Source organism: Giraffa tippelskirchi, chromosome 8 (genome assembly GCF_054371585.1).
Source record: "Giraffa tippelskirchi isolate mGirTip1 chromosome 8, T2T-mGirTip1v1.2.pri, whole genome shotgun sequence".
Classification (NCBI taxonomy): Eukaryota; Metazoa; Chordata; class Mammalia; order Artiodactyla; family Giraffidae; genus Giraffa; species Giraffa tippelskirchi.
The window spans coordinates 10,270,148-10,284,565 of record NC_137282.1 but is presented as its reverse complement, the minus strand read 5'-3'; the positions used below and the strand labels follow the sequence as shown (position 1 = coordinate 10,284,565).

General features: G+C 36.7%; 1 protein-coding gene across 12 annotated transcripts in view; it reads left to right on the top strand.

Moving 5' to 3' along the window:
* Positions 1-14,418, top strand: part of LOC145518867 (A disintegrin and metallopeptidase domain 3-like) — a 109,041-nt gene that overhangs the window by 83,849 nt on the left and 10,774 nt on the right. For all 12 annotated transcript variants that reach the window (XM_081523939.1, XM_081523938.1, XM_081523946.1 and 9 more), the window contains 2 exons: positions 5,183-5,269; positions 7,368-7,482. In XM_081523939.1, coding sequence (XP_081380065.1) covers positions 5,183-5,269; positions 7,368-7,482 — 202 coding nt within the window. The remainder of the gene's footprint in view (positions 1-5,182; positions 5,270-7,367; positions 7,483-14,418) is intronic.

The window sequence follows — 14,418 nt, the reverse complement described above, 5'->3', positions numbered from 1 at the left end:
ATGCAGATGACACCACCCTTATGGCAGAAAGTGAAGAAGAACTAAAGAGCCTCTTGATGAAAGTGAAAGTGGAGAGTGAAAAAGTTGGCTTAAAAGCTCAACATTCAGAAAACTGAGATCATGGCATCCAGTCCCATCACTTCACGGCAAATAGATGGAGAAACAGCGGAAACAATGGCTGACTTTATTTTTTGGGAGCTCCAAAATCACTGCAGATGGTGATTGCAGCCAGGAAATTAAAAGATGCTTACTTGTTGGAAGGAAAGTTATGACCAACCTAGACAGCATATTAAAAAGCAGAGACGTTAGTTTGCCAACACAGGTCCGTCTAGTCAAGGCTATGGTTTTTCCAGTGGTCATGTATGGATGTGAGAGTTGAACTATAAAGAAAGCTGAGCACTGAAGAATTGATGCTTTTGAAGTGTGGTGTTGGAGAAGACTCTTGAGAGTCCCTTGGACTGCAAGGAGATCCAACCAGTTCATCCTAAAGGAGATCAGTCCTGGATGTTCACTGGAAGGACTGATGTTGAAGCTGAAACTCCAATACTTTAGCCACCTCATGTGAAGAGCTGACACATTTAAAAGACCCTGATTCTGGGAAAGATTGAGGGCAGGAGAAGAAGGGGATGACCAAGGATGAGATGGTTGGATGGCTTCACTAACTCAGTGGACATGGGTTTGGGTAGACTTCTGCAGTTGGTGATGGACAGGGAAACCTGGCGTGTGCATTCCATGGGGTTTCAAAGAGTCGGACATAACTGAGCGACTGTACTAAACTGAACTGAATAGTAAACTTATCTCAGAAGGGGAAAAGATATTCTCACATAAAAATAATGAAGTAATCACAAAATGATATACTGGTGCTGACTATGTTATAAAGTAGTATGTCAACCCTTTGGAGATCATTTAAAACACAGTACATAAAAGTTTTGCTGTAAGTCTTGCAGAGTAAATAAATAAGCTAGTTAATTTAATCATTCATTGATTAGAGTAAAAACACTATTATGCTCCAATACTTTGGCCATTTGATGCGAAGAACTGACTCCTTGGAAAGGACCCTGATGCTGGGAAAGACTGAAGGCAGGAGGAGAAGGTGACAACAGAGGATGAGATGGTTGGATGGCATCACTGACTTGATGAACATGAGTTTGAGCAACCTCCGGGAGTTGGTGATAGACAGGAAAGCCTGGCGTGCTGCAGTCCGTGGGGTCGCAAAGAGTCGGATACAGTTGAGCGACTGAACTGAACTAATGGCTTACACATGTGGCATAACACCAAAAGCGTAATTTTGTCTTTGTCACTGGTTTCTGGCACAGAACCCCCTTGGAACTTCCCTTGGAATTTCTTGACTGATAAGAATATTTTTTGTTGTTATCCATAACGAGCCCTTTCCTATCACACCGCACTTGAATATTTTTTGTTGTTATCCATAACGAGCCCTTTCCTATCACACCGCACTTACCCTAATGGTGCAACAGAGTGGAGCCTCTCCCAGGCTTCAGGGTGGTGCTGTTTAGCAGAAAGACTAGCTGGTTAGAAGGATGGTGCTTTTCATTACACTCATGACTTCCACTAAGGACAGCATTGTGGCTGGAGAGTGAACTCGGTAAAAACTTACAACAGTGAGATTAAGGTAGCTTCTAAGTTGGTGAAATAAAAATGAATATCCAAAAATGTGTTAGTCTAGTCAGTTGGTATTTGAAAATAATAATTGATGGTGAGAAGTGTAAGTTATTATCATCCTGAAATAAGTATAAATTAGCACATACTTTCTGGAAAGTAACAAATTAAATATATTATCACATCTTTTTATCTGTTTTCAAATTTTCTTGCTATTTGCTACTACATTTTGACATATTATTGAGATGTGACATATTCGCTTCACATATACAATATAGTGATTCACATTTGTATATATTTAAAAATAGTCACCACAGTCCAGTTAATACCTGTCACCATTTATAGCTGCAATTTTTTTCTTATGATGAGAAATTTAAGATTTACTTCTTTATGAAGTTTCAAATATGGAGTACATGACTACTAACTATCGTCACCATACTACACTGTACCACTCATGACTCATTTATTTTTATAACTGGAAGTCTGTGCCTTGTGGCCCCCTTTGCCCATTTTGCCTAACCTCCTAAATCCCACCTCTGGTAACCCTCAATCTGTTCTCTGTAGCAGTGAGCTTGGGTTTTTTGTTTGAGTTTTTCTTAGGATTCCTTGTGCAAGTCAGATCATACAGTATTTATATTTCTCTGTCTGACTTATTTCATTTAGCATAGTGCCCTCAAGATCCATCCATGTTTTCACAACAGGCAAAATTTCATTTTTATGGCAGAAAAATATTTCATTATATATGCATATATGTGTGTGTATATATATATGTGTGTGTATACACATGCTACTTTCTTTAGTTATCCACTTGTGGACACTTTAGTTGCTTCCACATCTTGGCTATTATAAGTAATGTTTAAATGAATATTAAGGTGCAGGTATATTTTTGTTTTCATTGCTTCAGATAAATACCTACAAGTGAAATTGCCTAGTCATGTGATAGCTCCAGTTTTAATCTTTTGGTTGAATCTCTATACTGTTTTTCATAGTGGCTGCACCAATTTACATTTCACAGACAGGAATGAGTGTTCCCTTTACTTCAGTTCTAAGCCAACACTTATTATTTCTTATCTTTGTTATAGTAGCCATTCCAATATCCTAGAAGAATGAGATGGAAAAGTATTTGAGGAAATAATGCCTGGAAGCTTTTGAAATTTATCAAAAGGCATAAACCCACAGATGCAAGAAGTGGAATGTACATGATACAGAATGACCCCAGTGAAATCCACAGTAGGATAGAGCGTAATAAAATTTCTGAACACTAAGGACAAAGACAAAGACTCTTAAAATCAGTGAGAGTGGAACAGCATCTTATGAACTGGATAAACACAATTACAATAACATTTGGAATAAAAACATATTGACACTAGATATACAAATGCAAATAGAAAATTGCTATGTTAATTAACTAACCTTCTCTCATCCCACATAACAAAGAAGTCAGCAAAAGTTCCTGTGGAAAAAACGAGCCCTTTATTTAAAAGGCCCTTGGATTCTCACACTGGCTCTGTTTGACCACTAAAAGCTTTTTAGTTGATCCATTTCTCCAATGTGATTCTTGGCCTAGAAAAGTCTGATCTTTAGCCCCTACCCAAAGTGGTCAATATCCCCATGGAGGAAAAAGAAAAAAGGAAGGGATGGGAGAGGGAAAGGAGGGGATGAAAACGGAAGGAGAAACAAAGACTTTGACTTTTCCTGCTTGGTCTGGAGGAGCTCTTACATAATTCAAGTTTTCTCCTCAGGGAACATTTTATGTCAAGGACTTTTTTTTTTTTTTTTGGAGCCATGATGTGATTTCTTCTGACACACTGTTAGTACCTCTCTCTCTTTTTTTTCTTTTAAGAGAGAAATCTTATGTGTTGGTTAATATTCAAAACACCATCCCAACCACTGAACAAGCCTAAGTATTTTCATAGTGTCCTTTGCTTTTCCTATCATTACAGAAGAGCTAGCTACAAATTGATCTGTTTAATTGAACGAAACTATTATCAGGAGCATAGTTCTTAATTTTTCCTGTCTTACTTATTTTCCTACAAACAACCCAGGGAAGTAGGACTGGTCAGTTGCCTCAATGACAAAATGTTTAAGAGCACTAGAATCAAAATCATTTTGTGGATGGGTAACGTTGGTTTATCCAACATTTTGTTATTCTTGTTGACTTCATGAGGGCACTTTCAGTAATGAACAAGCTGATATTTGTTCTTTCTTTAATTAGCAAGGGTGATATAAAATATTGATACTTTTAGACTAATCGTCAGATAGTAAGTGTTCTATCAGATACTTAAGAAAATCCAGATAATGAGATAATTTTAGTTGACTCTCCCAAAGATGTTCAAATTAAATTGAAATTTGGATAGATATATAGTAACATAGAGTCTACAGATAAATCAGTTTTCCCTGGTGGCTCAATGGTTAACAATCAGCCTGCCAGTACAGAAGATGTGAGTTCAGTCCCCGGATCAGAAAGAACACCTGGAAAAGGAAATGGCAACCCACTCCAATATTCTTGCCTGGGAAATCCCATGGACAGAGGAGCTTGGCAAGCTACAGTCCATGGTGTCGCAAAAGAGTTGGAGATGACTTAGTGACTAAACAACAGCAACTACAGAGAAATCAGGTTAAATACATAAACAACTAAAATAATATACTATATTTAGTGAGCATTTGTAGTGTTTTAGTTTCTAAGTCATGTCCGACTCTTGTGACCCCATGGACTGTAGCCTGCCAGACTCTTTTCTGTCCATGGGGATTCTCCAGGCAAGAATTCTGGAGTGGGTTGCCATTTCCTACCCCAGGGGAATCTTCCCAACCCAGGAATCAAACCCAGGTCTCCTGCATTGCAGGCGGATTCTTTGCCGACTGAGTATTTGCTATGTGCCAAACACCACTTTTGTTCCTTTATAAGTAACAAGTTATTTCAGCTACATAACCTATGAGACAGTTATAATTACTATTCCAAATTCAAAGATGGATAGACTGAGGTACGGAGGGATTAAATTAACTTCTTAAGGTCATCTCTGCTAATTTAAAAGGTAAGAGACATGGTCTTTAAAGTTGGGGGAAAACATGGAAATTGACAGGAGCACTGGTATTGAACATCATAGTTCTTGCACTGAATATTGGCTCTGTCAGTCAGTGGTGGCATGGCCTACAAAGTGTACGTTTAATTCTCATCAACTATAAAATAAGGATAAAAATATTTCCTTCACAGGCTCAATGTGAGTATATATTGTAAAAATATATAGGAAGTGCAAAGACAGATCCTAGCACATTAGCAATGGTCAATACAAGTTGGCTATTCTTGTATTTATACCAATTAATATTGATAAATGTGCAATTCTGCTCCCTCAATGGAAAAAATAGTAGCTGATTCTCAAAAATCGATAAGGCGAAAACACACCATTTGACTCCAAGTTCTTTTATTAGAATGAGCTATTGTGAAATCCAGACCCCTCTGATGTATTCATATCTTGTGCATCTAATTTTCATACTAAGTACAATTGTTCAATTCTTGACTTTGCTTTTAAAAATTTTGTTGCTGTTGATTCTTTTAACATTTTAGTATTGTCAAGGCTCAACTTGCAGAATCGTTCCTTCCGAAAGAGTGGACATGACTTGTAACTCCACAATAAACTGCAGTGGACATGGGGTATGTATGATGGTTACCCTGTTTTTAAGTATTGGTATTTTGATCCATGTAAACAACATTTTTGAGGTTAATAATGCTTAAAATTATTTGAGGTATAGAAATTTACTTGGAAAATTGAATAAGAAAAGCAGATACCATTATTCATGCATATAAATGTGATTCATGTGTTCAATCAGATCATCTAAGCCTCATGATGAAACAATTTTCTTTGAACTTTGTGCTAAAATTCTATATAAAGCAATCTATTATTATATTGTTAGATTAAGATTATGAAATTTTGGAAATTAGTTCATTGAGGATTATATATATATATATATATATATATATATATGTATATATATATATATATATATATATATATATGTATGTATGTATAAATGTATAAATAGTCCAAGGAGTTTTCCAGGCAGGAATACTGGAGTGAGTTGCCATTTCCTACTCCAGGGGATCCTCCTGACCCAGGGATTGAACCCACATCTCTTGCATTTCCTGCATTTGGCAGGCAGATTCTTTAGCACTGTGCCACCTGGGAAGCCCCCATGTGTACTGATAAGTATTGTTAAGCTCACACACTGTATTTATACTAAACATATTACTTATAATCTAACCTTTATGGAAGCAGAGTTTCCCATTCATTCTGATCTGCTTCATCCTTGAATAGCTTCAATATGTTTCCCTGCTTGTCTCTTCTATACCATATTTGAAAAGTTTCCCACTGATGGACTTTCAGATAATATTAAATTTTTACTTAACTATTGTAAATAGTGATACAGTGGATGCTGTTGTACATTTACCTTTGCACATTTATCTGATGTTTTGAATCGCTAGCAATGAAATATGAGGAAACAGTTATATGTACTATTCAAATTTTCATTATTATTGTATTGTCTTCAAAGAATATTATATTAGTTTTTGCTCCTACCTATCATGTATAAAAATTTATATTTTTTCATATTCTGACCAGACTAGTTTCTCTTTCTTTTTAATCTCACCAAACGTGCTAAATCCATTGCTAACTTGCATTTATTTAATAATTGGGCTTTCCAGGTGTTGCTACTGGTAAAAAATCTGCCTGCTAATGCAGGAGACATGTAAGAGATAAGGGTTCTGTCCCCTGGTTGAGAAGATCCCCTGGAGAAGGAAATGGCAACCCACTCCAGTATCCTTGCCTGAGAAATCCCATGGACAGAGGAGCCTGGCGGGCTACAGTCCATGGGGTCAGAAAGAGTAGGACACAATTGAAGCAACTTAGCACTTCGCACATACAATTCTTAAGCGTGAATGATCGTATTTTCCATTTGCATTTCTATTTGTCCATCCATTGTAAAATTATTTGCCAGGTTATAGGAATTTTGTAAACTTCAAGTTTTTCCAACCACGCATTTGGCTGTAACTTTGTGGCTAGTATCTCCTGCCATAATGATGCTATGTACTCTATGTACTAATCTAGGGCAAAAGTGGCCTGTGTGTACTTTTCTCTCAAATCACTTACATGTCCTATTATTTATATTTTCTTTTCTGTTTCTTTCCTCTCCTTTTAGTTTTCATTAATTTCTTGTAAAGTTTTTCACAAGCCTATTTCTAGATTATTTATTCTTTTTCTGGTTCATCTTTCAATTAACCCAGCAGATCACATTTATAGATATTTTCTAGTCTTCCTATTTCTAGCCAAATGAATTTTGCTGTCTATGGCTGACTAAGAAAATGTCTCCCTTTGGGTTTTCTCCAACTTTTTTTTTTGGTGGAAATTGGCTCTTACCATATCTCATTTTTTTAAACTAGCACAATTTGTAGTATATTTAATCTCCTATTATAATTTCTAGCTTCATAGTTTCAATGCCTTTCTAGAATAAGGCATTTCAATTGGATCTCAATATTGTATACTTTTATTTAAAAATACAACATTTGAAAAGGTATTGCACGAAATCATTATTATACTAACTTCTATTTTTTAAATTGCTTTCCACATTAAAATAAAAACTACCTATAATATACTAAATTAGAGTACTTTAATATTTTACATTGACTAAAAATAACAATGTGTTTCATTTCTATCTTGTACATAAAATGCACTTTTTAAATTTGGTTTTGGTTTTAGGTTTGTAATAATCTCCAAAACTGTCACTGTGATGCTGGATATGCTCCTCCGAATTGTAAAAAAGAACCTTTATCACCAGGAGGAAGTATCAATGATGGGTTTTGGTCTACAAAAGGTTCGTATCTAAATCACCATGCTCCAACAGAGCCTTCTGCACTCAGAGAAATATATCTCCATGGTCTGTGTGGCACAGACATGAGGATAGCGAGCATGACATGTGGATAGTGCAATGGAGGATCTAAAGTTTCCATTTTATTTTACTTTATTGATTTAAATTTAAATAGTCACTTGTGACTTTGTCATTGTTCAGTCGCTAGGTTATGTCCAGCTCTTTGCGACCCCATGGACTGCAGCACGCCAGACTTCCCTGTCCTTCATTATCCCCCGGAGCTTGCTCAACCTCATGTCTATTGAGTTGATGATGCCATCCCACCGTCTCATCCTCTGTCACCCCCTTATCCTCCCGCCCTCAATCTTTCCCAGCAGCAGACTGTTTTCCAATGAGTTCGCTGTTTGTATCAGGTGGCCAAAGTGTTGGAGCTTCAGCTTCAGCATCAATCCTTCCAATGAATATTTAGGATTGATTTCCTTTAGGACTGTTTGGTTTGATTTCCTTGCTGACCAAGGGACTCTTAAGAGTCTTCTCCAGAACCACAATTTGCAAGCATCAATTCTTCGACACTCAGCCTTCGTTATGGTCCAACTCGCATATCCATACATGATTACTGGAAAAGCCATAACATTTACTCTATAGACATTTATCAGCAAAGGGATGTCTCTGCTTTTTAACATGCTGTTTAGGTTTGTCATAGCTTTGCATCCAAGGAGCAAGCATCTTTCACTTTCATGGCTGCAGTCTTTTTATTTATTTATGTCATCTTTTAATTTCACTATTGGCAGTGATTTGGAGCCCAAGAAAATAAAGTCTGTCACCATGTCTAATGTTTTTCCATCTATTTGCCTTGAAGTGACAGGATTAATGCCAAGATCTTCGTTTTTTGAATGTTGAGTTTTAAGGCAGCTTTCTCACTCTCCTCTTTCACCTTCATCAAGAGGCTGTTTCAGTTCAGTTCAGTTCAGTCGCTCAGTCATGTCCGACTCTTTGCGACCCCATGAATTGCAGCACACCAGGCCTCTCTGTCCATCACCAACTCCCGGAGTCTACCCAAACCCATGTCCATCGAGTCAGTGATGCCATCCAACCATCTCATCCTCTGTCGTCCCCTTCTCCTCCTGCCCCCAATCCTACCCAGCATCAGGGTCTTTTCCAATGAGTCAACTCTTTGCATGAGGTGGCCAAAGTATTGGAGTTTCAGCTTCAACATCAGTCCTTCCAAAGAACACCCAGGATTGATCTCCTTTAGGGTGGATTGATTGGATCTCCTTGCAGTCCAAGGGACTCTCAAGAGTCTTCTCCAACACCACACTTCAAAAGCATCAATTCTTCAGTGCTCAGCTTTCTTCACCGTCCAACTCTCACAGCCATACATGACCACTGGAAAAACCATAGCCTTGACTAGACGGACCTTTGTTGGCAAAGTAATGTCTCTGCTTTTAAATATGCTTACTAGGTTGGTCATAACCTTCCTTCCAAGGAGTAAGAGTCTTTTAATTTCATGGCTGCAATCACCATCAGCAGTGATTTTGGAGCCCAGAAAAATAAAGTCTGACACTGTTTCCACTGTTTCCCCATCTATTTCCCATGAAGTGATGGGACCAGATGCCATGACCTTAGTTTTCTGAATGTTGAGCTTTAAGCCAACTTTTTCACTCTCCTCTTTCACTTTCATCAAGAGGCTCTTTAGTTCTTCTTCACTTTCTGCCATAAGGGTGGTGTCATCTGCATATCTGAGGTTATTGATATTTCTCCCGGCAATCCTGATTCCAGCTTGTGTTTCTTCCAGCCCAGCGTTTCTCATGATGTACTCTGCATATAAGTTAAATGAACAGGGTGACAATATACAGCCTTGACGTACTCCTTTTCCTATTTGGAATCAGTCTGTTGTTCCATGTCCAGTTCTAACTGTTGCTTCCTGATCTGCATACCTCTTCAATTTCTGCCCTTAGGGTGGTATCATCTGCATATCTGAGGTTATTGATATTTCTCCTGGCCATCTTGATTCCAACTTGTGATTCAGCCAGCCCAACATTTCACATGATATACTCTGCATTTACATTAAATAAGCAGGGTGACAATATGCAGCCTTAACATACTCCTTTTCCAATTTGGAACCAGTCTGTTACATGTTCAGTTTTAACTGTTTTTTCTTGATGTGCATACAGATTTCTCAGGAGGCAGGTAACTTGGTCTGGTATTTCCATCTCTTGAATAATTTTCCACAGTTCATTGTGATCCATACAGTCAAAGGCTTTAGCGTAGTCAATGAAGCAAAAGTAGATGTTTTTCTGGAATACTCTTGTTTTCCTCTGCCTTTTCTAAATCCACCTTATACATCTGGAAGTTCTCGGTTCACACCCTGTTGAAGCCTAGCTTGAAGCATTTTGAGAATTGCTTTGCTAGCGTGAGAAATGAGCACAATTGTTCAGTAGTCTGAACATTCTTTGGCATTGCCTTTCTTTGGGATTAGAATGAAAACTGACCTTTTCCAGTCCTGTGGCCACTGCTGAGTTTTCCAAATTTGCTGGCATATTGAGTGCAGCATTTTCACAGCATCATCTTTTAGGATTTGAAAGAGCTCAGCTGGAATTCTATCAACTCCACTAGCTTTGTTCATAGTGTTGCTTCCTAGGGTCCATTTGAGTTAACATTTCAGGATATTTGGCTCTAGTTGAGTGACCACACCATCAGGGTTATCCAGGTCATTTAGACCTTTTTTGTACAGTTCTTCTGTGTATTCTTGCCACCTTTTCTTAATCTCTTCTGATTCTGTTAGGTGCTTTCCCTTTCTGCCCTTTATTGTGCCCATCTTTGTATGAAATGTTCCCTTGGAACTTTGGCTAGCGGCTATCATAATATACATTATATTATATATATTACATTATATACATAATATATATATTATATATTATACAGCACAGCTGTAGGTCATTTGTCAATCAAAATTTTGTATGTACTTTATTTCAAATCTAGACATGAACATTTTAAAACGTTTTAATACATCTCCCCTAATTTTAAACATGCTTCCCCAAGCATTTCTATTTATACAGCAGTTTTAGATATAATTAAATGATAGAGTAGATGATAGTTTTATTAGATAGTCTGTATATTCCAAGTATGTTAACTATTGTGATGTGCTAGTTCACAATAGAGTTACCTCTTCCAAGTTAATTATACTACTGAAAGATAAAAATAATAAAGTCTTCCTATCCAACATGTATGCATAGTTGAGGACACAAAACAGTTTTTAATTTATTTGGTGAACGTTTATGAGCAAATTTAGCAAAACTGTTTCTAAATTTCACAATGTAAAACTCTGAGAACAGTGTAATTCCATTAATGTCTTTCCATCATTTGTGCTTCTGTTTTTGTACATTTTATTTATGCATATGTTGTAAACCTGACAATACATCATAGTCTTTGCCTTAAAATAGCCAATGGAATGTTAAAGAATTTTAATGTAAATATTAACATTTACTCCCACCTGTTTACTGTTTTCTAGGGCTTCTCTACTCCTTCATGACATTCAAATTTCCATGTGGGTCATTGCCTTTTAACTTGTCAAGCTTTGTTTTGTTTTGCTTTTTGTATGCACTTTGTATTGACCAATTGTCTCAGCTTTTGTCTATAAAATGTTTTAATACTGTCTTAACATGTAAGTGATATTTTCACTGGAAGTAGAATTGTTTCTTTCAGCAGTTCAAAGATGTGATCCTACTGTATGCTGGCTTCCATTTCGTGATGAGAATTCAGCCGTCATTATTCATCCAATAATATAGCACTTCTTTCATTTCTTGTCTGCGTTTCAAACTTACTTTATATTGCTGATTTTCCATAGTTTCACTATGGTTTACCAAGATGTATTTTTGAGTATATTCTCTTGGGTTGGCTGAGATCTTGAATCAATAAGTTGTATTTTTGGAAATTTTGAAAAACTTATTAGTAATTGTCTCTTTTTTTAATACTTATTTTTATTAAATATGTTTGACTAAAAATTTTTTTTACACACAGTAACGTGCTCAGTGGTGTACAGCTCTATTCTTATTGAAAAATGTATGTATTCTCTTCCCACCGACTCAGCCATGCCACACAATAGATACATCATCTCAGCACGTCCCTCTGTCTGCCTTTGTGTTTATCTCACACTGCCAGTTCCTGGCAACCTATCACCCCATTTCTGTCACTACAGACTTACTTTTCCAGAAGGTCCTGTACAGTATATATGCATTTGAGATTTATACCTGTTGTAACATGTTTTAGTAGTTCATTCCTCTTTATTGGTAAGTAGCCTTTTATTGAAATGTGTACTATTGTTTTCTTATCCATTCACCCACTGAAGTGTAAATGAGGTGTTTCTGGATTTAAGCAATTATGAATAATACTGCTATAAACATGTACACACAGCCTTTTGTCTCTGTGTAAGTTCTCACTATAGTACCTATAAGTGAGATTGCTGGATCATTTACTCACTGTATTTTTAATTTTTTAAGAGACAGCCAAACTATTTTTGAAAGTGGTTTTACTGTTTTCCTTCCCTCCATTCATCTGCGAGTTTCTTTGCACAGATGATCCACACTTCACAAACACTTGATTTTGTCATTTTGATGGTTTTGTTTGATTTTATTTTGCCAGCTTTAGATGTTTAATAATACTCCATTGTTATTTTAAGTTAATTTCTTATGTTGAAATAATTATAGTTTCATGAAGAGTTACAAAAATATTTAAAGAATAATCTTGTACTTCTTAGGGGCTTTCCTGGTTGTTCAGATGGTAAAGAATCTGCCTGCAATGCAGGAGACCCAGATTTGATCCCTGGGTCAGGTAGATCTCCTAGAGAAGAGAATGGCTACCTACTCCAGTATTCTTGACTGGAGAATTCCATGGGCTGGGCTACAGTCCATGGGGTCACAAAGAGTCAGACACTGTTGAGCAACTTTCACTTCACTTCTTGTAATTCCTTTATTCAACTTACGTCACTGTTAATGTGTTTCAGTACTACAGTAGAATATCAGACCAGATGCCATGATGTTAGTTTTTGAATACTGAGTTTTAAGCCAACTTTTCCACTCTCCTCTTTCACTTTCATCAAGAGGCTCTTTAGTTCTTTGTTTTCTGCCATAAGGGTGGTGTCATCCAGCCCAGCATTTTGCGTGATGTGCTCTGCATATAAGTTAAATAAGCAGGGTGACAATATACAGCCTTGACATACTCCTTTCTCAATTTAGAACCAGTCTTTTGTTACATGTCTGGTTCTAACTGTTGCTTCTTGACCTGCATATAGATTTCTCAAGAGGCAGATAAGGTGGTCTGGTGGTCTGATAAGACCACCATTCTCTTTAAGACTTTTTCACAGTTTGTTGTGATCCACACAGTCAAAGGCTTTGGTGCAGTCAATAAAGCATCAACAGATGTTTTTCCTGGTACTCTCTTGCTTTTTCGATGATCCAGCAGATGTTGGAAATTTGATCTTTGTTTCCTCTGCCTTTTCTAAATCCAGCTTGAACATCTGGAATTTCATGGTTCATGTACTGTTGAGGCCTGTCTTGAAGAATTTTGAGCATTACTTTGCTAGCGTGTGAGATGAGTGCAACTGTGTTGTTGTTTGAACATTCTTTGGCATTGCCTTTCTTTGGGATTGGAAGGAAAACTGACCTTCTCCAGTCTTGTGGCCATTGCTGAGTTTTCCAAATTTGCTGGCATGTTGATTGTAGCACTTTCACAGCATCATCCTTTAGGACTTGAAAATGCTTAACTGGAATTCCATCATCTCCACTAACTTTGTTCATAGTGAAGCTTCCTAGGGCCCTCTTGACTTCACATTCCAGGATGTCTGTCTCTAGGTGAGTGATCATACCACCATGGTTATCTGGGTCATGAAGATCTTTTTTTGTATAGTTCTTCTGTGTATTCTTTCTACCGTTCTTATTATCTTTGTTTTTGTTAGTTCCATCCCATATCTGTCTTTTATTGTGCCCATCTTTGCAGGAAATGTTCCCTTGGTATATCTGATTTTCTTGAAGAGATCTGTAGTCTTTCTCCTTCTATTGTTTTCCTCTGTTTCTGTCTATCATATTTTGTTTAATTATCCATCCATTGAATGACATGTTGTGGATGTCAATATTTAGTGATTATGAGTAGATCTGCAATGAAGATTTGTGTGGAAAATTCTACATGAAAATAAATGTTTAATTCTGTGGGAAGTATGGCTGAGAGCAAAATTGCTGTTTGTATAGTAAGCCGTTTATAATTTTGAAAGCAAGTGCTGCGCTACTTTGCAGAGTGATTGGACAGTTTGACATCCTCACCAATAACATAGGCATGACTGAGTTTTTCGGATCCTGACTAACAATTGAAGATACCACTATTTTTTTTTTTTGCCATTCTATTGATGTGTTTCAATATCTCATTGTGTTTTAAGTTTGTGCTTCCCTAATGGATAATGATATTGAATGTCTTTAATGTGTTTATTTGGAACCTGCATATGCACCTAAATGAAAAGCTTAGTTATGTCTTTTGCCCATTTTCTAATTGTATTGTTTATTAAATATTGACTTTTCAGATATACATCTATTTTGTGGGATTTGTAATTTGAGCCTGTTTTCTCCAAGTCTGTATTTATTTTTTCTCAGAGCAAAAGGTATTTTTATCCCAGTTCTTATTTTGATAAACTCTTTTTTTGTTCCTGTTTGGATCTATGCATTTGGTGGCAAGTGTATGAGCTCCTTGTCAATCTTAAGTCTTGAAATTTTCTGCTGTGATATCTTTAAAAGGTATAGTTTTATATTTAAGACCATGATTGTTTTTGAGTTAACTTTTTATAAATGGAGAGAGATTATTTTTCTGATTTCTGGGTATCTATGACCAAGCTAGACAGCATATTAACAAGCAGAGACATTACTTTGCTAACAAAGGCCCATCTAGTCAAAGCTATGG